This window comes from Pristiophorus japonicus, chromosome 22 (assembly GCF_044704955.1).
Source record: "Pristiophorus japonicus isolate sPriJap1 chromosome 22, sPriJap1.hap1, whole genome shotgun sequence".
NCBI lineage: Eukaryota > Metazoa > Chordata > Chondrichthyes > Pristiophoridae > Pristiophorus > Pristiophorus japonicus.
Window position 1 is genome coordinate 69740961 of NC_091998.1, and position 21368 is coordinate 69762328.

Genomic DNA, 21368 nt, shown 5'->3' on the forward strand with positions numbered 1-21368 from the left:
GGGGAGAGAGAGAGGGTGGGGGAGAGAGAGAGAGAGAGAGAGAGAGAGGAGAGAGAGAGCGGGGGCGAGAGAAGAGGGGGGTGGGGGGTGGGGGGGCGCAAGGGGGGCGAGGGGGAGAGGGGGAAGGGAGAGAGAGAGAGAGAGAGAGGGGGGGGAGAGAGAGAGAGAGGGGGGGGGGAAGAGAAAGAGAGAGAGGGAAAGAGTGAGAAGAGTGAGAAGAGTGAGAAGAGTGAGAGAGGGGGGGAGAGAGAGGGGAAGAGAGAGAGAGAGAGAGAGAGAGAGAGAGGAGAGGGGGCGAGAGAGAGAGAGAGAGAGAGAGAGAGAGAGAGAGAGAGAGAGAGGGGAGGAGGAGAGAGAGGAGGAGAGAGAGAGAGAGAGTGTGGGGGAGAGAAAGAATGTGGGAGTGTGAGGGGGAGGGAGTGAGTGTGTGGGGGGGAGGGAAGGGGTGAGCGTGTGGGAGGGAGGGGGCGAGTGAGTGAGTGTGGGGGGAGGGAGAGGGGACGAGAGAGAGAGAGAGAGAGAGTGTGTGTGGGAGGGGGAGAGTGTGAGTGAGTGAGTGGAGGAGGGGGTGCGGAAGGAGAGAGACTGAGGGGGGAAAGAGAGTGAGAGTGAGAAAGAGAGGGGGAGGACTTGAAAGGCACTATATAAATGCAAGGTGTTACTACTTTCTTTTCTCTCATAGACTTTGAAGATAAAATGTTGCTCACGGACAATGTGAGAACCAGTTTGCTGACAGAGCCAGCCAACGGAGAACTAACCATTTAAGCTTTTTGCCAAGAGGCTTCTTTAGGTTACAACACTATGGGCCCAAGTTTACACATGATTTGCGCCTGATTTTTACGAGCAACTGGTGGAGAATGGACTATCTTAGAAATCGCAATTCTCCACATTTTTTTTCTCTGCAGTTCTAGTCAGGTAGAACAGTTCCACTTTGGAACAGAATTTTTTCTTCAAAAGGGGGCGTGTCCGGCCACTGACGCCTGATTTCAAAGTTTCATCAGTGAAAACGTACTCCAAACTAACTTAGAATGGAGCAAGTGAAGATTTTTGTAGAACTGAAAAAACCTTGTCTACACATTTAAAAAATCAGGCGCAGGTTACAAATTAGGCGTCAGAACGAGGTGGGGGGGGGGAAGGGAAGTCATTAAATTCTATAATAAATCCTTATTTATACTTATACAAATATTATACAAATAAATCCAACCTGAATAAACATTTATAAGAAAAGAAAAGATTAAATAAACCATCTTCCTACCTGTGTGAAAGTGCTTCAGCCAGGGAGAATGCTGCAGGCGTTCGTTCCCGTGGGGTGGGGGAAGAGGGGAGGAGAAAGCCGTTCGTTCCCGCGGGGGGGTGGAGGAGGGGAGGAGAAAGCCGTTCGTTCCCGACGGCGGGCGGGGAGGGGGAGGGAAACGGCTGCCTCAACTTTCTGAGGCTTCCTGCAGCCTTCTCAGTGCTGATGTGCTGATGGCAATGAGCTTTTATTAAAAAATGTTCAAAAATTAAACAACTACAAAGAACTACAAAAATGGCCGAGTGCCAATGTTTCCTTCACACTGCGCGTGCGCGAACGCTCCAACGCGCACGCGCAGCGTTGCCGGCAGAAAAAAAACTAATTTAAATGGTACCCGCCCCCTCCCACTTACAAAATCGGTGCGAGTGTAGGCTCCGCGCCAAACAGACAAGGAGCTGCAGGGCGCTCCAGAATCGCGCGTTTTTTTTCCGGCGCCATTTTAGGCGCTAAAAACAGGCGCCCAGCTCGGAGGGGCACCCATTTTTTATCGTGTGTAAACTTGGGCCCGAAATGTTAGTGAGCTGATTTCTTTGCACCTTGGTGGATGATGTGTTTGTGGCTGAAAATAGTAAAGGAAAGAATGGACCTCTAGCGCCGTTCACAACCTCAGGATGTCCCAAAGTGCTTCACAGCCAGTGAAGTACCTTTTGAAGTGTGTACATTGCTGTAATGTAGGAACTACGGCTGTCAGTCATGATAAACTGTTTTAGTGATGTTGGTTGAGGGATAATTATTGGCCAGGACTCCACAGAGAACTCCCCTGCTCTTCGAAATAGTACCGTGGGATCTTTTATGTCCACCTGGTTTTACGTTTCATCCGAAAGATGGCACCTCTGACAGTACTGCACTGGGAGTATCAGCCTGGATTATGGGATTCAAATCTCTGGAGTGGGACTCAAACCCATACCCTTGTGACTCCGGGGTGAGAGTGTTACCATAATTCAGAGTCGGTCAAAGTATAGCACGTAGGAAACACTGGGATGTTACAATGTGAGCTTACAGTGAGGGGTGTCTTGTTTCGCAGGTGGCTGCCCTGCGTACTAGATGTCCGATCGGGCTAGACTCCCTCTCCGAGGTGGCCTGCCTCGTACAGCCTTCGACCCCCATTTTGCTGGACCTTGGCAGCAGCCAGTGCCGGAACCGGGAGCAATCACAGCGCGAGGGAGGACATTTCCACGTGTGCAGCCCCCGAGGCTAGAGTCAGTGGGAGATGTCCCACAGGAAACCGTGCATCTCGCTGCCTATCCTGGACGGGCCTACCCGGTACGTATGTTGGAAAAAGGATGAAAATATCTTGGAACATAAGAATTAGGAGCAGGAGTCGGCTATTCGGGCCCCTCGAGTCTGCTCCACCATTCAATAAGATCATGGCCAATCTACCTCCACTTCACTTTCCTGCACTGTCCCCATATCCCCTGATTCCCTCAATATCCAAAAATCTATCTATTTAGATTGCCACAAATCTCAGTGCATCAATCAAATTCTCAATTTCTAGGCGCACATCTTTCACTCATTGGGAATAGTAACTGATGTACAGCATGGCTGTTACCCTGTGTAATGTGATGAATCTGTTACGGTGAAGTATTTCCCCTTTAAAGCCGCAAAGTCCAATTGAACACAGATTTTGTAAATGGTGAAGTTAAATTGATGATTCTTATGATAATAGTCGCAGGCAAAAGCTTCTCCTTGCTAGTTTACACATGTTGGTATGTTTGAAGTGGGTGTCTGCCTGTTTCTCTCCAACAAATGGCCTCAATCAATGTAAAGTTTATCTCAAAAAGTGTTTGACTGAAGCTAAACATGGTTCCAGTAGAGCTGACTAAATAACTGACATGTCCTTGGAAACTGCATGCTCAGGCTGAAACAACTCCCTTCAGCTCCAGAGCCCTCACTCTGGGCGAGAGTGTCAAAGGCCTTCAAGTTTAAAAAAAAAACTTCAGTGAAAGTATTAAAAGATGCAGAAGACAACAGTAGCTTATAGTTGAGTTTTACCATGTGTAAAATAACACGCAGCTCTGCAAGAGAGAACATGGATTTCTACAGCGCCGTTCGACCTCAGGACATCCCATAGTGCTTCACAGCCAATGAAGTGCAGTCACTGTTGTGATCCAGTAATTGTGTATATTCCAGCACTGTCCCTCTTACTGATTATATATGTCACTTCTAATATCTTTTGCAGGTATCTCTGGAGCTGTGTAGAACATAAAATAATCAGGGGTTGGCAAGGTTGATGTCTTCGAGTTTCCCAATAATAGATAATCAAGGGGCTATAGGGAGGGGGAACTTAAAACAATCACTATCACAAAAGAAAAAGTACTTGGTAAAATAACGGGACTAAAGGCAGATATGTCCCCTGGACCTGCAGATATAGTGGATGCATTGGTTGTAATTCACCAAAATTCCCTGGATTCTGGGGCGGTCCCAGCAGATTGGAAAACCGCAAATGTAACACCCCTATTTAAAAAAAGGAGGGAGATAGAAAGCAGGAAACTATAGACCAGTTGGCATAACATCTGTGGTTGTGAAAATGCTGGAGTCCATTATTAAGGAAGCAGTAGCAGGACATTTGGAAAAGCATAATTGAGTCAGGCAGAGTCAGGTTTTATGAAGGGGAAATCATGTTTGACAAATTTGCTGGCGTTCTTTGAGGATGTAATGAACAGGGTGGATAAAGGGGAACCAGTGGATGTCGTGTATTTGGACACCCAGAAGGCATTCGATAAGGTGCCACATAAAAGGTTACTGCACAAAATAAGAGCTCACGGGGTTGGGGGTAATATATTAGCATGGATTGGCTAACTAACATAAAATGGGTCATTTTCCGGTTGGCAAACAGTAACTAGTAGGGTACCGTATGGATCAGTGCTGGGGCCTCGACTATTTACAATCTATATTAATGACTTGGATGAAGGGACCGAGTGTAATGTCGCCAAGTTTGCTGATGATACAAAGATGGGTGGGAAAGCAAATTGTGAAGAGGACACAAAAAATCTGCAATGGGATATAGACAGGCTAAATGAGTATGCAAACATTTGGCAGATGGAATATAGGGGTCAAGTATCGGCCTGAGTTGCTCCTATTTTTTTGGAGCAACTAGTTTAGAATGGAGTATCTTAGAAATTGCAATTCTCGGCCTTTAGTTTGCTCCAGTTCTAGTCAGTTAGAACAGTTTCAGTTTAGAACAGATTTTTTTTTCAAAAGGGGGTGTGCCCGGCCACTTACACCTGTTTTGCAAGTTTAGGCAGCGAAAACTTACTCCAAACTAACTTAGAATGGAGTCAGTGTAGATTTTAGTACCATCAGAAAAACCTTGCCTACACTTGTAAATCAGGCGTAGGGAACGAGGGAAGGGGGGTTTGCAAACATTAAACACTCCACTTTTACAAATAAAGAGCCATCATCAATAATAAATGATAAATAAATAAACCAATAAATCAATCCAAAAAAATTAAAAATTAAAAAAATTAAAAATCACGCAATAAATAAAAAAATTATTTCTACTCACCTACTGCAGCACCGGGGAGAAGAGCGGGGCGGGGGGTGGGGAGAGAGAGAGAGAGAGAGAGAGAGAAGGGGATGGTGGAGAGAAGAAGATGGGGGTCAGGGGGAGAGAAGAAGATGGGGGTCAGGGGGAGAGAAGAAGATGGGGTCAGGGGGAGAGAAGAAGATGGGGGTCAGGGGGAGCGAAGAAGATGGGGGTCAGGGGGAGAGAAGAAGATGGGGGTCAGGGGGAGAGAAGAAGATGGGGGCAGGGGGAGCAAAGAAGACGATGATACCGGGCCGCTGCCGACTTCGGGCGGGGCCTGCCCCAACAAGATGCGAGGCGGGCGGCCTACGATAGGGTCGTCTCCCCGGAGACAGGACGCCGGGAGCTGCTGCGCACGCGTGCAGCTGCCGACACTGTTTTTGGCGCAGGGCTGTAGCTCTTCCCCCAGCAGCTCCTGCTGCGCCGCGCCGAGGTGGAAATGGGCCTACAGATATCGGAGAATCGAGAGGTAAGTATTCGGCGCAATTTTTGTTCTACAAATTAGGCGGGCCTCTCCGATGTGCGCCGTTCTAGCGGGTGTCCGAAACTTGAGCCCATAATGTGGGAAATTGTGAGGGTATCCACTCTAGCAGGAAAAATAAAAAGCAAATTATAATTTAAATGGGGAGAGATTACAAAATGCTGCAGTACAGAGGGATCTGGGGGTCCTTGTGCATGAACCACAAAGTTAGCAAGTAATCAGGAAGGCAAATGGAATGTTGGCCTTTATTGCAAGGGGGGTGGAGTATAAAAGCAGAGAAGTCCTGCTACACCTGTACAGGATCACACCTCGAGTAATGCATACAGTTTACAGTTTTGGTCTCTTTATTTAAGGAGGGATATACTTACATTGGAGGCTGTTCAGAGAAGGGTCACTCGGTTGATTCCTGAGATGAAGGGGTTGACATGAAGAAAGGTTGGATCTATACTCATTGGAGTTTAGAAGAATGAGAGGTAATCTTATTGAAACATATATGATACTGGGGGGGCTGGACAAGGTCAATGCAGAGAGCATGTTTTACCTCGTGGGAGAAACTAAAACTAGGGGACATAGTCTCAGAATAAGGGGTCACCTATTTGGAATTGAGATGAGAAGGAATTTCTTCTGAGGGTTGTAAATCTAGAATTCTCTGCCCCAGAGAGCTGTGGTGGCTGGGTCGTTGAGTATATTTAAGGTGGAGATAGACAGATTTTTGAACTACAGGAGAGTTATGGGGAGCAGGCAGGGAAGTGGAGCTGAGGGCAAGATCAGATCAGGCATGATCTTATTGAATGGCGGAGCAGCCTCGAGGGACCAATTGGCCTACTCCTCCTATATCTTATGTCCTTGTGTTCTGATTAGGTTGGAGTTCAGTGCCTTATCTTTGAAGTATTTTCTCTGGTTATAGGAGGTAACATGGTAGCTCAGGGTCCATTTATAGTACACTTTGTAAGTAGCCTGTTGGCAGGAGTGAGCTCGATAAAGCAAACACCCTCTCTATACCTCACGTACTGCTCTTTGGCTCAGGACCAGAGTATTTTCTGCAGTGCCTGCTATGCCCCACAGGGGGGCAGTATGTAGTTTCCATGTAATTCTGCTCGCTATAGAGAAAGTAAGCACTTTCGTTTTATGCAGGGTTGGCCAGGTATGTTGAATTTTCTGCTGGCAGTCCTTGCTTGGAGTACTTGAAACTGTTCTATAAGGACTAATACCAAAGCTCATGTGGTTAACAGTCAAACGTTGCTAGTAAATCTCTTGCTTAGAGGGATACACAGCTACCACAATATAATAATGGCCAGACATCACTTGTTGTCGAGCAAATGGTGACATTCTATTTCACAAATCTTGGAAATATGACAGTCTCTCAGCTTGGAATCATAGACTGTACAGCACAGGAGGAGGCCATTCAGCCCATCGTGCCCGTGCCGGCTCTGTGACAGAGCGATCCAATCAGTCCCGCTCACCCTGCTCTTTCCCCACAGCCCCACTTGTAAAGTCCTGTCACCTCAGTACAGATTCACACGAGGCATGTAGTGAAGTCAAGGTCACTCTGGATCTGCACCTTTATTTCACAGCTCTGGAATGCTGCACTTGCCTGAGACCTGTCCTGAAATACCTGTCTCTTGCAAGTGCAACCCTGGTGGTAAGGTATGCTGGTGGTTACAGGTCATATCTTATTACAGTCATGTTTGGGATGTTAGGATACAGTTATATATAATAATGTAAGATACATGACACCACTGATCTTTCCTTTTCAAGTATTTATCCAATTCCCTGTTGATCGTTACTATTGAATCTGCTCCACCGCCCTTTCAGGCAAGGCGTTCCCGATCACAACAACTCGCTACATAAACAACATTCACCATCTCCCCTCTGGTTTTTTGCCGATTGTCTTAAATCTGTCTCCTCTGGTTATTAACCCCGCCTGCCTGTGGAATTTCTTACTAATTCTTGAATGAATCTTCTCCCCCTTAATGCAAACTAGTCTTGGCCAGGCCGGGACCTTCAGTCAGGGTTCGTGCTCCTGATACAGAGCTATACGTTGAAATCCACCCCTGCTGTTCTGAAATTCTTTCAGGCCGTGTGCTTGTCAAGAATTTTAATTGTTTTCAGGGGCAGCTGACTTTGTTATTTGTCTGTTTATGAAGTGGGTGGTTTGCTTATTCATTTGTCCCCCGTGCCCTCCCTCCCTCCCTGCTCCCCCCCCCCCCCGCGCCCTCTCTCCCTCCCTCGCGCCCTCCCTCCCTGCTCTCCCCCCCCCCCCCCCTCCGCACCCTCCCTCCCTGCTCCCCCCGCGCCCTCCCTCCCTGCTCCCTCGCGCCCTCCCTCCCCGCTCCCCCCCACCCCCCCCGCGCCCTTCCTCCCTGCTTTCCCCCCCCCCCCCCCCCGCACCCTCCCTCGCTGCTCCGTGCCCCTCCCTCCTCCCTCCCCGCCCCGTGCCCTCCCTCACTCCCCCCAACACCCACCTTCTGGGAAATCTTCTTTAGGAACTGTTGCTGGGAGTCCTTTGCATGATGTGTCCCTTAAGCTGGCTGCTGATGAAGGGGTCACCGACCGCACGTCCCAAACCACTGGTTTCCAATATCTCACAATTTGAGCTCATGATCCTGCCGACGCTCCCGGTGCAGTACTGAGGGAGTGCTGCACTGTCAGAGGGGCAGTACTGAGGAAGTGCCGCACTGTCGGAGGGGCAGTACTGAGGGAGTGCCGCACTGTCGGAGGGGAGTACTGAGGGAGTGCCGCACTGTCGGAGGGGAGTACTGAGGGAGTGCCGCACTGTCGGAAGGGCAGTACTGAGGGAGTGCTGCACTGTTGGAGGTGCTGTCTTTCAGTTGAGATGTTAAACCGAAGGCTCTCCACTCTCGTGTGGAGTTTTTGGCCAATACCTGTTTATATCCTTCATGTAACATCGCTAAAAGACAGATTATCTGGACGAAATTATCTCGTTACTGCCTGTGGGAGCTTGCTGTGTGTAAATTTGCTGCTGTGGTTCCCACATTGCTACAGTGACTACACTTCAAAAAGTACTTCATTGGCTGTGAGGCGCTTTGGTAGGTGCTGAGGGGGTGACGGGTGCTCTCAGGCGATATAAATGTAAGATCGTTCTAACCATCAGTTTGTTTTCCCAGCCGCTGGGTCGCTCGGCTGGACTAATCCGAGGTCTAGCCTCACTGCCGCTGTTCGAACTGTACGGACGAGGAGATCACCTTGGTGAGTGTGTCTGTGTGAGTGTCATCATCATCATAGGCAGTCCCTTGAAACGAGGATGACTTGCTTCCACGCCAAAAAGGGATGAGTTCACAGGTGTTCGAGTGAAGGACCTAATATTCCAGGTCCTGAACTACATCCTGAGGGGTGGAAGATGCCTGTGCGTGGTTTTTTTTAACGTGTGATGGCTGTTGCACATCAGCCACCACACGGGCTTGACTAGGTCTTGGTCCAGTGGCAAGGGTTAACCAGCACGATTGGAGACCAGCTCTGCTGCACAGACCCAGTGCGCACACATATCGCAGTGTGGGCTGGTCCGTGCTGTCCCTGGGCCCGCTCCTCTTCTGGACCCCGAACACGCGCCTCTCCTGGGCCCCGGTCACATCCCTCTGCAATCTCTCGCCGTTTCTGCTGTACCTGCCCGCACTGCACGCTATACACTATCCCCTATACACACCTCCCCTCTCTCCTATCTGCCTTGGCAGTGCAGGGCGGTTAAGCGGGAAGGAGAGAGCGTGCATGTGATGGGGGCAGGGGGGGTCGCTCTACCACACCGATCCCGCCTCGAGGCTGCTCCCCCCCCACCACCACTCCCTTGGCCCTCGGCCCAGGACATGCAGAACTCCTTGTTGGCGAATAGCTCCCTTGGACGATGGTACTCGGCGGCCAGCTCCTCGAACTCGCTGCCCAGAATGTGTTACAGGGCCTTGGCGCTCCGCTGATGACCCGCAAGCTCCTTGAGCAGCACCTCCCTGCTCCGTTGATGTGCTTCCACGCTGTCACGACCGAACAGCTGGTGCTGGAGCTCCAGGTTCATCGAGCAACATAGGGCGGCGGGGAAGTTGGAAGCTCTGAGGCGGAGCTTCGAAAGCGCTGAGGCGGAGCTCCAAGCTGAGGCTCCGAGGTTTCTGAGCGGCGGAACTTGGAGCTGAGACTTCTCGCTCTCTGGGTGGGCGATGGAGGCCGAGCAACTGAGCCGGGCAGTAAATCGGCATCTGCTGGACTTGACCCTGGGGCCAAGGAGTTGTCCCATTACCCCAAATTCGCAAAGTTGCTGCTGCACCTGGTGGACTGCATGGACCAGACCGGGTTAAGAGGCAGCTGGAAAAGGCCGGGGGCGAGCTTAGGAAGCGGAAACTGAACTGGCTGTGCTCCGGGGCGATGGAGCGAGTGCTGTGGGAGGTAGTGACGGAGCATCACGTCACCTGATGGGAGAACCCAGGCAGTCCGGAGGATCGGCAGTTGTTTAAAACGCTGGAACAGTGCCAGGTGCTGGCGACATGTTACAGACGGTTAGACACCCGGGAGATGATAGTGGCCAAATCCTGCCCACCGCTGCTCGGGCATAGAGAGGCATCACCTGCTGGAGCTGCTGCCTGAAGCTCGAGAGGTCCAGGCAATGAGGCAAAGGCTGGTGTTGGAGATGGAGACGAGGCTGAGGGAGAAGTGCTTCGCTGTTCTCTGCTACTATCGGCCAGAATACGACCGTAACGGTGAGGTGCTGAAGCGGACGAAATGTGGGGCGATGCCGGAGATGTTGCCGAATGACCGGCAGCGACAGGAGAGTGAGCGAGATCGGAACCGAGAGAGCCAGACCATCATCGCCAGGGAGACCATCACTGACCTCACGGCAATGTATCGCAGTTTCCAGATGTTGCTGGAGCTGATTGAGCGGCACGAGCTGGACTCGTAGCAGGACCAGGATCTGGGGGTATATCTCATGCTGCAGAGCAAGGCCATGTTCACCAAGCTTGGGCCATGGGGTGTACCCGTGCTTCTGTCCCAGATAAGAATCAGCCCGGGATGTTGGATGCTGCTTTGCTAACCATTGCTCGCCCATTCGGACCCGGCCGATAATCACTCTCTTTGTCCTTCCCCTGCCGCGCGCTGGCTTTGGGTAGTGCTGCTCCCATCGCTGGGAAGGCGGCATGGCTGTCTGACTCGGCTAGACTGGCAGAGACAGCCCTCGAGTCGAGATGTATTTGTCTACCCGCGCATCAATGTGCGATCAGAAGCTCAGTGGGTGAGAGCCCCCCCCCCTCCCGGGGTGCAGCCCCTTCCCCCCCCCCCCCCCCCACCGGGGTGCAGCCCCTCCCACCACCCCACTCCTCTCCCTGGGGTGCAGCTCCCTCCTCCCCCCAGGGTGCAGTCCGCTGCCCCTTCCCCCCCCCGCCCCGGGTGTTTGCTTGTACCCAGCATTTGGCCACAGATGCTTTCATATACCCTTATTTGGTTAGGAACATCATCTTTAAGCAATATAGAAGAGTCATAAAAAGAAGATAGTCGGTAATAAATCCAGTAGGGATATGCTGATGGGACGGGAGAGGCCAGTGTGGAGCATAAAGACGCATCGAGCAGTTGGGCTGAATGTGTGTAAAATGCTGGTTTGTCAGGCAGCTGGTGTGGCACATTGCAGGGGACACTATCCGCTGCTCCCTGAGCAATATTGTTTGGGTGAGGGTGGCTCGGACACAAACCCTGGCCACGTGTATGTTGGGGAAGCAGGACGTTGTTCTGACGAAGGGTCACAGACTTGAAAAGTTAACTCTGTCTCTCCACAGAAGCTGCCTGACCAGCTGAGATTTCCAGCAGTTTCAGTTTTTATTTCGGATTCCAGCATCCGCGGTATTTTGCTTTTGTCTTCTGCAACTCCGTGTTGCAATCCATTGTTAAATGTTTCTGCATTGCACGGCAATGGACGGGGCTCTGTCTGGGGGCAGTGTGGCACTGCGTGCGGTGGGGCTCGGCTCAGGCAGTGTAGTGCCACTGTACGGTGGGGCTCTGGGGCAGTGTAATGTCACCGTATGGTGGGGCTCTGGGGCAGTGTCTTGTCACCGTACAGTGGGGCTCTGGGGCAGTGTAGTGTCACTGTACGGTGGGGCTCTGGGGCAGTGTCGTGTCACCGTACGGTAGGGGTCTGCTCTGGGGGCAGTGTTGTGTCACCGTATGATGGGGCTCCGTCTGGGCCCTGTTTGCTCTCTCGCACCTGATGTCCTTGGAAGCAACATGGCACCATATTGTTTTAAAGGAGGTGGAGAGGTTTAGGAAGGAATTCCAGAGCTTGGTGGGTGACTTGTATAGTTATGAATGATTCCCCCCCCCCCGGCCCCCCTGCTTTCCCCATTCAACGGTTGGGTGCCGATGCTGTGCATGGCTTTGCTGAATTTGTATTCTTCACTCCCTCACAGGTCGGGGGCTGTTGGGTCGAGGAATATCCAGCGAGCTGCTCAAGGGGTTTAAACATGAAGTGTGTCAGGCAGCTGGAGATGCCTTTCCAGCAAGAGCAGCAAAGCAGTGGACCTCTGACCAAGGCAGGTGAGGACAGCAAAGGTGCAAGGCTGACCCCTGACCTCCGGCGCCCCTCTCCCACCCCCTGCGTGCCCCTCCCCCTCCCCCCCCCCCCCCCCCCCCCGGCGTTGCATGACCCTCACCACCCCCCCCCCCCCAGGAACCGGGCGGGCCCCGACCCGCGCGCCCCCTGATTCAGCTGCTGAGACTTGGAGTTAGTCTTCCGTCTACTGACACAAGATGCAACCAAGTTCTTCCACTGCTGTTTGTCCAGGCCAAGGTATCTGACTCCGATCAGATTCTCTTGCCTTACATCCACTGTCGAAGCGGATATTTTCCAGCATGTAACAGTCTGGGTTGTCTCAGAAACCAAAGCTATTTTTACTTTGACAGGTTGTTGGCCTGACTTGCAGCTCTTTACCCAGAGGGTGATGGATTGCCTTTAGTCTGGCCCCTACCAGGAGTTCCAGCATGCAAGCCTCCCCGCCATGGTTGGCTGCATACCTGAGGGAGGGCTGTGATTCCAGCCAGGCAGTGCCCCGATCCCAGTGCCTGGGTAGGTGGGAGAGTTCACGGGGCGCTTGATTGCACGATTTGCAGCAACTCTTCTCCCAGCAGTTAGCTGCTACAGACTGGGCAGGTCGAGTGTTCCCTACCTGCATCAGGAGATATGATGGGAAAAGACCATTGGCCCGTCCGCGCCTAATCTCCGCAATCACTGGTATCGCAAAAAACCCGCTTCAGAGCATTTCCTTCTCCTCCTCCCCTCTCGGAGACCTTGATTATCCATGACTCGTCACTAGACCTGCATAAACCACACCCGCCCATAGGTCCCAATTTTCTTAAGGGTGTGGAACCATACAAGGATGGAAACAGACCGGCGAGGACTTGAGGCCCGTCGGCAGGGGCTGGCCTGTCTGTTTCTACAGTTGCTGCTTCAGTGGTTTCAGTCGGACAAAAAAGACTTGCACTTCTATGGCGCCTCTCATGTCCGCAGCACGTCCCAAAGCGCTTCACAGTCGATGAAGTACTGTTTGAAGTGTAGTCACTGTTGTAATGTAGGAAACTCGGCAGCCAATTTGCACAGCAAGCTCCCACAATTGGAAATATAATAATGACCAGATAATCAGTTTTAATGATGTTGTTTGAAGCATAACTATTGACACCGAGCAAAACTCCCATGCTCTTGTTCGAAATAGTGCCGTGGGATCTTTTACATCCCACAGGCAGTTGGGGCCTCACTTTAACATCTTAGTTGAAAGTTGGCACCTCCGACAGTGCGGCGCTCCCTCAGTACTGCCCCTCCGACAGTGCGGCGCTCCCTCAGTACTGCCCCTCCGACAGTGCGGCGCTCCCTCAGTACTGCCCCTCCGACAGTGCGGCGCTCCCTCAGTACTGCCCCTCCGACAGTGCGGCGCTCCCTCAGTACTGCCCCTCCGACAGTGCGGCGCTCCCTCAGTACTGCCCCTCTGACAGTGCGTCACTCTCTCAGTACTGCCCCTCCCACAGTGCTGCGCTCCCTCAGTACTGCCTCTCCCACAGTGCGTCACTCCCTCAGTACTGCCCCTCCCTCAGTACTGCCCTTCCCACAGTGCGTCACTCTCTCAGTACTGCCCCTCCGACAGTGCGGCGCTCCCTCAGTACTGCCCCTCCGACAGTGCAATGCTGGAATGTCAGCCTGGATTATGTACTCCAGTCTCTGGGGTGGGACTTGAACCCACGACCTGACTTAGAGGTTGCTGAGGCACAGTGAGATCGGACTGTACACCCTGACATACTGTCACCAGTTTTGGTGGCGCTGTGGCTCAGAGAGTGAGCATGTATGCTGTGAGAGCTGCGGTTGAAAAGTTCACAACTTAAGAAACATGCACACACACACAAAAGCTCAGGCCACAGACTTGCATTGTAACTTCCATCAATTGCTGGGTGGGAATTCTCATTCATTCGTTGGGGAAAATATTCTGTCCCATTTGTAAAGTAGTGTGTCTAATTTGGGGTAATTGTTACAGGATGTATTATTCTCCTCCCCCAGCTTTCGAGGCCGAGAGCCAGCTCTCGAGTCTGCTCTCTCCAACACTGAGGAGCTTGCAGCCCAGATGAAGGGGCTGCAGTTAGGACGAGCATCGCTGGCGAGGTGCAGAATGCTTCCCATCTCGCCAGTGCCTTCACCCGGAGGCGGGAGGTTCGTTGTCGGCGAGGCAGCCACCGGAGCCTTGGAGAAAATAATTCACGAGTGAGTCAGTAGAACGGAGAATTCTGCGCTGACTGGGAGCTGCTTCGCCCTGGGCTGGGCTGGGCTGATGGAGGGGCCGCTTCGCCCTGCCCTGGGCTGGGCTGATGGAGGGGCCGCTTCGCCCTGCCCTGGGCTGGGCTGATGGAGGGGCCGCTTCGCCCTGCCCTGGGCTGGGCTGACGGAGGGGCCGCTTCACCCTGCCCTGGGCTGGGCTGACGGAGGGGCCGCTTCGCCCTGCCCTGGGCTGGGCTGACGGAGGGGCCGCTTCGCCCTGCCCTGGGCTGGGCTGACGGAGGGGCCGCTTCGCCCTGCCCTGGGCTGGGCTGACGGAGGGGCCGCTTCGCCCTGCCCTGGGCTGGGCTGACGGAGGGGCCGCTTCGCCCTACCCTGGGCTGGGCTGACGGCGGGCCGCTTCGCCCTGCCCTGGGCTGGGCTGACGGAGGGGCCGCTTCGCCCTGCCCTGGGCTGGGCTGACGGAGGGGCCGCTTCGCCCTGCCCTGGGCTGGGCTGACGGAGGGGCCGCTTCGCCCTGCCCTGGGCTGGGCTGACGGAGGGGCCGCTTCGCCCTGCCCTGGGCTGGGCTGACGGAGGGGCCGCTTCGCCCTGCCCTGGGCTGGGCTGACGGGGGGCCGCTTCGCCCTGCCCTGGGCTGGGCTGACGGGGGGCCGCTTCGCCCTGCCCTGGGCTGGGCTGACGGAGGGGCGCTTCGCCCTGCTCTGGGCTGGGCTGACGGAGGGGCCGCTTCGCCCTGCTCTGGGCTGGGCTGACGGAGGGGCCGCTTCGCCCTGCCCTGGGCTGGGCTGACGGAGGGGCCGCTTCGCCCTGGGCTGGGCTGACGGAGGGGCGCTTCGCCCTGCCCTGGGCTGGGCTGACTGTGAGCTGCTTCGCCCTTTCCTGGGCTGGGCTGACGGAGGGGCCGCTTCGCCCTCTCCTGGGCTGGGCTGACTGAGGGGGGCTTCGCCCTCTCCTGGGCTGGGCTGACAGAGGGGGGCTTCGCCCTCTCCTGGGCTGGGCTGACAGAGGGGGGCTTCGCCCTCTCCTGGGCTCGGCTGACGGAGGGGCGCTTCGCCCTCTCCTGGGCTGGGCTGACGGAGGGGCGCTTCGCCCTGCCCTGGGCTGGGCTGACGGAGGGGCGCTTCGCCCTGCCCTGGGCTGGGCTGACGGAGGGGCGCTTCCCCCTCTCCTGGGCTGGGCTGACGGAGGGGCGCTTCGCCCTGCCCTGGGCTGGGCTGACGGAGGGGCGCTTCGCCCTGCCCTGGGCTGGGCTGATGGGGGGGGCGCTTCGCCCTGCCCTGGGCTGGGCTGGGCTGACGGAGGGGCGCTTCGCCCTCTCCTGGGCTGGGCTGACGGAGGGGCGCTTCGCCCTCTCCTGGGCTGGGCTGACGGGGGGGCGCTTCGCCCTGCCCTGGGCTGGGCTGACGGAGGGGCGCTTTGCCCTGGGCTGGGCTGACGGGGGGGGGGCGCTTCGCCCTGCCCTGGGCTGGGCTGACGGAGGGCCACTTCGCCCTATCGTGGGCTGGGCTGACTATGGGGTGCTTCGCCCTGCCCTGGGCTGGGCTGGCTACGGGGCTGCTTTTATTTTGGTGAATCACGGTGTAGTTTGTGTGGCAAATGTCTCCTGGTTAGAAGACAGTCGTCGTGGTACTGACAGCTCCCTGTTGGGGCACCTTGTCCCAGAGAGTTCAACTCGGCTTCAGCTGAGCAAGGCCCTCAAAGCCGTTTGATCACATTGCTCCCGTGTACCAAACCAAACTTCTCCCCATTACTGCCTCCAGTAGTTTCTTGCTTTGGGTTTGATGTGCCACCTGTAATGCGACTGGCTGGGTGCCCCGCTCTAACTGGGCTCCCTGACTGCTGCTCGTGGCCTCAGGCTGTGCAAGGCTTGCTCTCGGGGCACTAACATGCAGCTTGACGTGAGCTCAGTGTCCTGGCCTCCGTACCTTGCAGGCAGCCTGTGTCTGCTGTAAATAGTTCTTTGTACCCAGAGCTGTATCGAATTTACACACACAGGCCATTTGGCCCAGCGAGTCCGTGCCGGTGTTTTATTTATTTTTTTATTCGTTCCTGGGATTTTGGCATCGCTGGCAAGGCCGGCATTTATTGCCCGTGAGAAGGTGGTGGTGAGCCGCCGCCTTGAACCGCTGCAGTCCGTGTGGTGGAGGTGTTCCCACAGATCCAGGATTGTGATCCGGCGACGATGAAGGAATGGCAGATAGATTTCCCAGTCAGGGTGGTGTGTGATCATATGCTCCACACCAGCCCCCTCCCACCCTCTGCATCTCACCCTCTCCATCTCACCCCATCACCATATCCTTCGATTCCTTTCTCCCTCATGTGTTTATCCAGCTTCCCCTTAAATGCATCGATACTATTCACCTCAACCTCTCCCTGTGGCAGCGAGTTCCACATTCTCACCACTCTGGATGAAGAAGTTTCTCCTGAATTCCCCATTAGTGACTGTCTTATATTGATGGCCTTTAATTTTGGACTCTTTTTTTTTACCCCCCCGCCCCACACACGAGTGGAAACACCTTCACGTCACAGCTGCCCTTTGACATGAAAGTTGTTGGGGGAATTGTTTGAGTGACACACTGCAGCATTGGTTGTCCGATACCCGAGGCTAACCGACTGCAGTTGAAGTTGACAATGGGTTTTGCCCCAGCAAACTGTCGGGCCGTGTTAATTCCTGTTGTGCGTTTTATCCAGGGAGCCAGTTGTGAAGAAGGGATCATCGGGAACGCCCATTCCTCTGGCAGTAAACTATATCAAAATACACTGCAGGAACGAGGCCGTGTATCAGTACCACGTCACCTTCAGGTTCGTGACTGCAGCCTGCGCACGTTGTGCCCCGCCATGGGCGCAAGCAGCGGGCGCGTGCCACATTGCGGATTTGCTCATCGGGTGTTGGGTCCGGGGTGAGGGAGCAGCACAGAGCCTTCTGGGCAAACGAGTTTCGCATGCATGGGTCAGTCTTGGTCATCAACCCCACTGACCTGTGAGCCCTCGTGCTACAGCAATGGGACAAACGCTGCAGTCCTGAGTCAGGGGGTTAAAAACAGAAGGGTAGAAAGAGAAAAGAGCAAAGGAGAGCAATAACTAATAGAGAAAGGTGCAGCATGACCGGGGCACAGGAATTGTAACTGCAACAAAGTACTATTGGGTCCTGGTCTTGTTGAAGTGATGCTTCTTCCTTTTTTTCACTACCACCTCAGTGTTCCCCAATCGTTTTCATTTTTCTTGCTCTCTACCTGAAATTGTCCACACAGCTGCTTTTCCCCATAACTACTGCTGCTCTCCTCCTTCCTCATCGTCCTCGAATTTCAGCCCAGCACCTTTCCGGGGATTGCCCGTCCTGCCCTGTCCAGAGAGCGGCATCTTCCCTCTCTCCCACACTCTGTCTGTCTGTCTGTCTGTCTGTCTGTGTCTCTCTCGGTCGGTCGGCGTGTCTCTCTCGGTCGGTCGGCGTGTCTCTCTCGGTCGGTCGGCGTGTCTCTCTCGGTCGGTCGGCGTGTCTCTCTCGGTCGGTCGGCGTGTCTCTCTCGGTCGGTCTCTCTCGGTCGGCCGGCGTGTCTCTCTCGGTCTGTGTCTCGGTCGGTCGGCCTGGCCCGCTCTGCCGTCGTCCCTCCGCGCGCACTCTCTGCCTCTCTCTGCCTCTCCCTCTCTCTGCCTCTCCCTCTTCTTCCCCCCCCCCTCCACATGCGTCACTCTCTCTCTCCCACACTCGTGTGTTCTCACTGTCTCCTCTGTTACTGCCGATTTATTCAGTCACCATTCGAATGCACTGGCCAGACACGCTGTTGACACGCTCCCAGGAAACACCAGGGCAGGAAACTGAGAGCAGTGGTGAACGGTGGTTTTCCAGCCGAGAATGGTATTCCCCAGGGCTCGGTACTGGGACCGCTGCTTTTCCTGATATATATTAATGAACTGGATGTGGGTGTGCAGGGCACTATTTCAAAATTTGCAGATGACACAAAACATGAAAGTATAGTGAACAGTGAGGAGGATAGTGATAGACTTCAAGAGGATATAGACAGGCTGGTGGCATGGGCGGGCATGGGGCAGATGAAATTTAATGCAGGAAAGTGTGAAGTGATAGATTTTGGTTGAAAGAATGAGGAGAGGATATATAAACTGAAGGATACTGTAAAGTCCTGTCCCCTCAGTACAGATTCACACGAGGCATGTAGTGAAGTCAAGGTCACTCTGGACCTGCACCTTTATTTCACAGCTCTGGAATGCTGCACTTGCCTGAGACCTGCCCTTATATACCTGTCTCTTGCAAGTGCACCCCTGTGGTGAGGTATGCTGGTGGTTACAGGTCATATCTTATTACAGTCATGTATAGCATGTTAGGATACAGTTAGATATAATAATGTAAGATACATGGCCGATACAATCCTAAAGGGGGCACATGAACAGAGAGACCTGGGGGTATGTGTGCACAAATCATTGAAGCTGGCGGGGCAGGTTGAGAAAGCGGTTAAAAAAGCTTACAAGCATCCTGGGCTTCATAAATAGAGGCATAGAGTACAAAAGCGTGGATATTATGATTTAAAAAAAACACTGATTTGGCCTCAACTGGAGCACCGTGTCCAATTCTGGGCACTGCAGTTTGGGAAGGATGTGAAGGCCTTAGAGAGGGAGCAGAAAAGATTTACGAGAATGGTTCCAGGGATGAGGGACTTCAGTTACGTGGATAGACTGGAGAAGCTGGGGTTGTTCTCCTTGGAGCAGAGAAGGTTGAGGGGAGATTTGATCGAGGTGTTCAAAATCATGAGGGGTCTGGACAGAATAGAAAGAGAGAGACTGTTCCCATTGGGGGAAGGGTCGAGAACCAGAGGACACAGGTTTAAGGTGATTGGCGAAAGAACCAAAGGCGACAGGAGGGAAAACCTTGTTTCCAAGTGCGGTACTGAGCTCCTGGCATGTACTTGCATTAAAGTGGTTGGGGAAATGGCAGAACTTTAAATCCGTTCCATTGGACTTTGTATACGATCCCTGAATTGCTTCATCGAGAAGTGGCATTCAAATTTAATGGTTATGCCTTCAGCTACACTTCCTATTCAGGGTGTGTCTGATTCTACCCATTGTCGTGTTGGTGTGTAGTATTGCCGAGCATACACATTACCAATGTTGCCTTTAAGCTGCGCAGCGCTCCAGGGGAACCGCGCAGTTGGTGAGCCAGCATGACAAGTGAGAAACACGAGCATGCGTGGAATTTTGAATCGGCTGTGCAGCCCAAAAATAAATGACGGGGAGCATTGCACATTACGCTCCCGGTTCGGTTCATTTCTGCGTAACAACTGCTGCAAAGCGCTTCGCTTTACTTCACTCTCTCAAACTTCAGTCCTAATATAGAATGTCGGAATATACGCTATGCAATGTTGAAGGAGCATCGGCCAGTTACTGGACAAGTCACCGCTTTTGACGGCACCATACTCTACCTGCCTGTGAAACTGTCCAAGGTATGCCCAACTTTCAACTTTCAATCCTTGTGATCCACCCCGTTTACTCATCAATATTTCAATACCTCAGTTGAAGTGGGTGCGTGTGGCAACCGAGCACTCTCGCCTCTGATTCAGAAGGTTGTGGCTTCGAGTCCCACTCCAGAGACTTGAGCACATAAGATGCAGTACTGAGGGAGTGCTGCACTGTCGGTGGGGGTGGGGGGGGGTGGGGCAGTACAGAGGGAGCGGCGCACTGTCGGAGGGGCAGTACTGAGGGAGCGCCGCACTGTCGGAGGGGCAGTACTGAGGGAGCGCCGCACTGTCGGAGGGGCAGTACTGAGGGAGTGGCGCACTGTCGGAGGGGCAGTACTGAGGGAGTGGCGCACTGTCGGAGGGGCAGTACTGAGGGAGCGCCGCACTGTCGGAGGGGCAGTACTGAGGGAGTGGCGCACTGTCGGAGGGGCAGTACTGAGGGAGCGCCGCACTGTCGGAGGGGCAGTACTAAGGGAGTGGCGCACTGGGAGGGGCAGTACTGAGAGAGTGACGCACTGTGGGAAGGGCAGTACTGAGGGAGGGGCAGTACTGAGGGAGTGACGCACTGTGGGAGAGGCAGTACTGAGGGAGCGCAGCACTGTGGGAGGGGCAGTACTGAGAGAGTGACGCACTGTCGGAGGGGCAGTACTGAGGGAGCGCCGCACTGTCGGAGGGGCAGTACTGAGGGAGCGCCGCACTGTCGGAGGGGCAGTACTGAGGGAGCGCCGCACTGTCGGAGGGGCAGTACTGAGGGAGCGCCGCACTGTCGGAGGGGCAGTACTGAGGGAGCGCCGCACTGTCGGAGGGGCAGTACTAAGGGAGTGCCGCACTGTTGGAGGGGGCGTCTTTCAGATCCGACGTTGAACCTAGGCCCCGTGTGCCCTCTCGGGTAGAGGTAAATGTCCCACGGCCACTATTGGAAGAAGAGTAGGCGAGTTCTCCCTGGTGTCCTTGCTAATGTTTATCTTTCGACCAACATCAGGTTAAATGGCCATTTGTCACATTACTGATTGTGGGAGCAGGCTGTGTGATAATTGGCTGCCGCATTGCCAACTTTACAACAGTGACTCCACTTCAAAAGTGATTGAAATGCTTTGGGACATTGTTCTTTGTCTCTCGTGTGTATGTAGATGCTAAATATTTCCAGGTTTGCAGAGCTATGTATGAATAAGTTTTTGACGGGGAAAAGGCCATCTTGAGCACTGAAGAGAATCCCTCCGGTTCCGAGGTGTAACAGTGACATCAGGATGGCTTGTGGAAGATTTCCTAAGACATGTCCTTAAACATGCATGATATTGGGATTTGACCTGTATATTGTACTTGGAAGACAAATGTTGTCTTAGAACTTCTCCCCCCGGCCCCCCACATCAAATCTGAGGAGGGGAGAGGCCATGGATGGATTTGAGCACGAGGATGAGAATTTAAAATGGAGGTGTTGGTGGACTGGGAGCCAGTGTAGGACTGCGAGAGCAAGGGAGTGAGCGGTCACAGTTTGTAGCGTAGGATCTGTGGGTTGTCAAATAGAACATAAGAACAAAAGAAATAGGAGCAGGAGTGGACCATTCTGCCCCTCGAGCCTGCTCCACCAGTCAATAAGATCATGGCTGATCTGATCATGGACTCGGCTCCACTCGCTGCCCGCACCCCAAAACCCTTCACTCTCAAAAGGGTTTCCATTGGGCGATTGTTTGAAACTATAACTTATAATAAATAACATCCTTATTTCTGCATTGCCGGTGCGAAATATGGAAAGCAAGAGGTGATCTCCCCCGAAAGATGCTCTTTATGCAATCGTCGTAAGGCTAAAGCAGCTTGGCTTTGAGCTCTGGTGTTTGGCAATGACTCCTGAGTCAGAT

General features: G+C 53.6%; 2 protein-coding genes and 1 pseudogene across 2 annotated transcripts in view; 2 read left to right on the forward strand and 1 right to left on the reverse strand.

Moving 5' to 3' along the window:
* Positions 1–1989, reverse strand: part of LOC139234660 (drebrin-like protein B) — a 37537-nt gene extending 35548 nt beyond the window's left edge. The window contains exon 1 of the mRNA XM_070865342.1: positions 1955–1989. Coding sequence (XP_070721443.1) covers positions 1955–1989 — 35 coding nt within the window. The remainder of the gene's footprint in view (positions 1–1954) is intronic.
* Positions 1990–2094: 105 nt separating this feature from the next.
* The window catches only part of piwil2 (piwi-like RNA-mediated gene silencing 2), a 58083-nt gene continuing 38809 nt past the window's right edge, over positions 2095–21368 (forward strand). The window contains 7 exon segments of the mRNA XM_070866357.1: positions 2095–2216; positions 2319–2557; positions 8430–8511; positions 11697–11823; positions 13829–14029; positions 16736–16846; positions 19380–19585. Of these exon segments, the coding sequence (XP_070722458.1) occupies positions 2339–2557; positions 8430–8511; positions 11697–11823; positions 13829–14029; positions 16736–16846; positions 19380–19585 (946 nt within the window). The 5' untranslated portion in view covers positions 2095–2216; positions 2319–2338.
* On the forward strand, positions 9465–10201 carry LOC139235154 (HAUS augmin-like complex subunit 4; annotated as a pseudogene).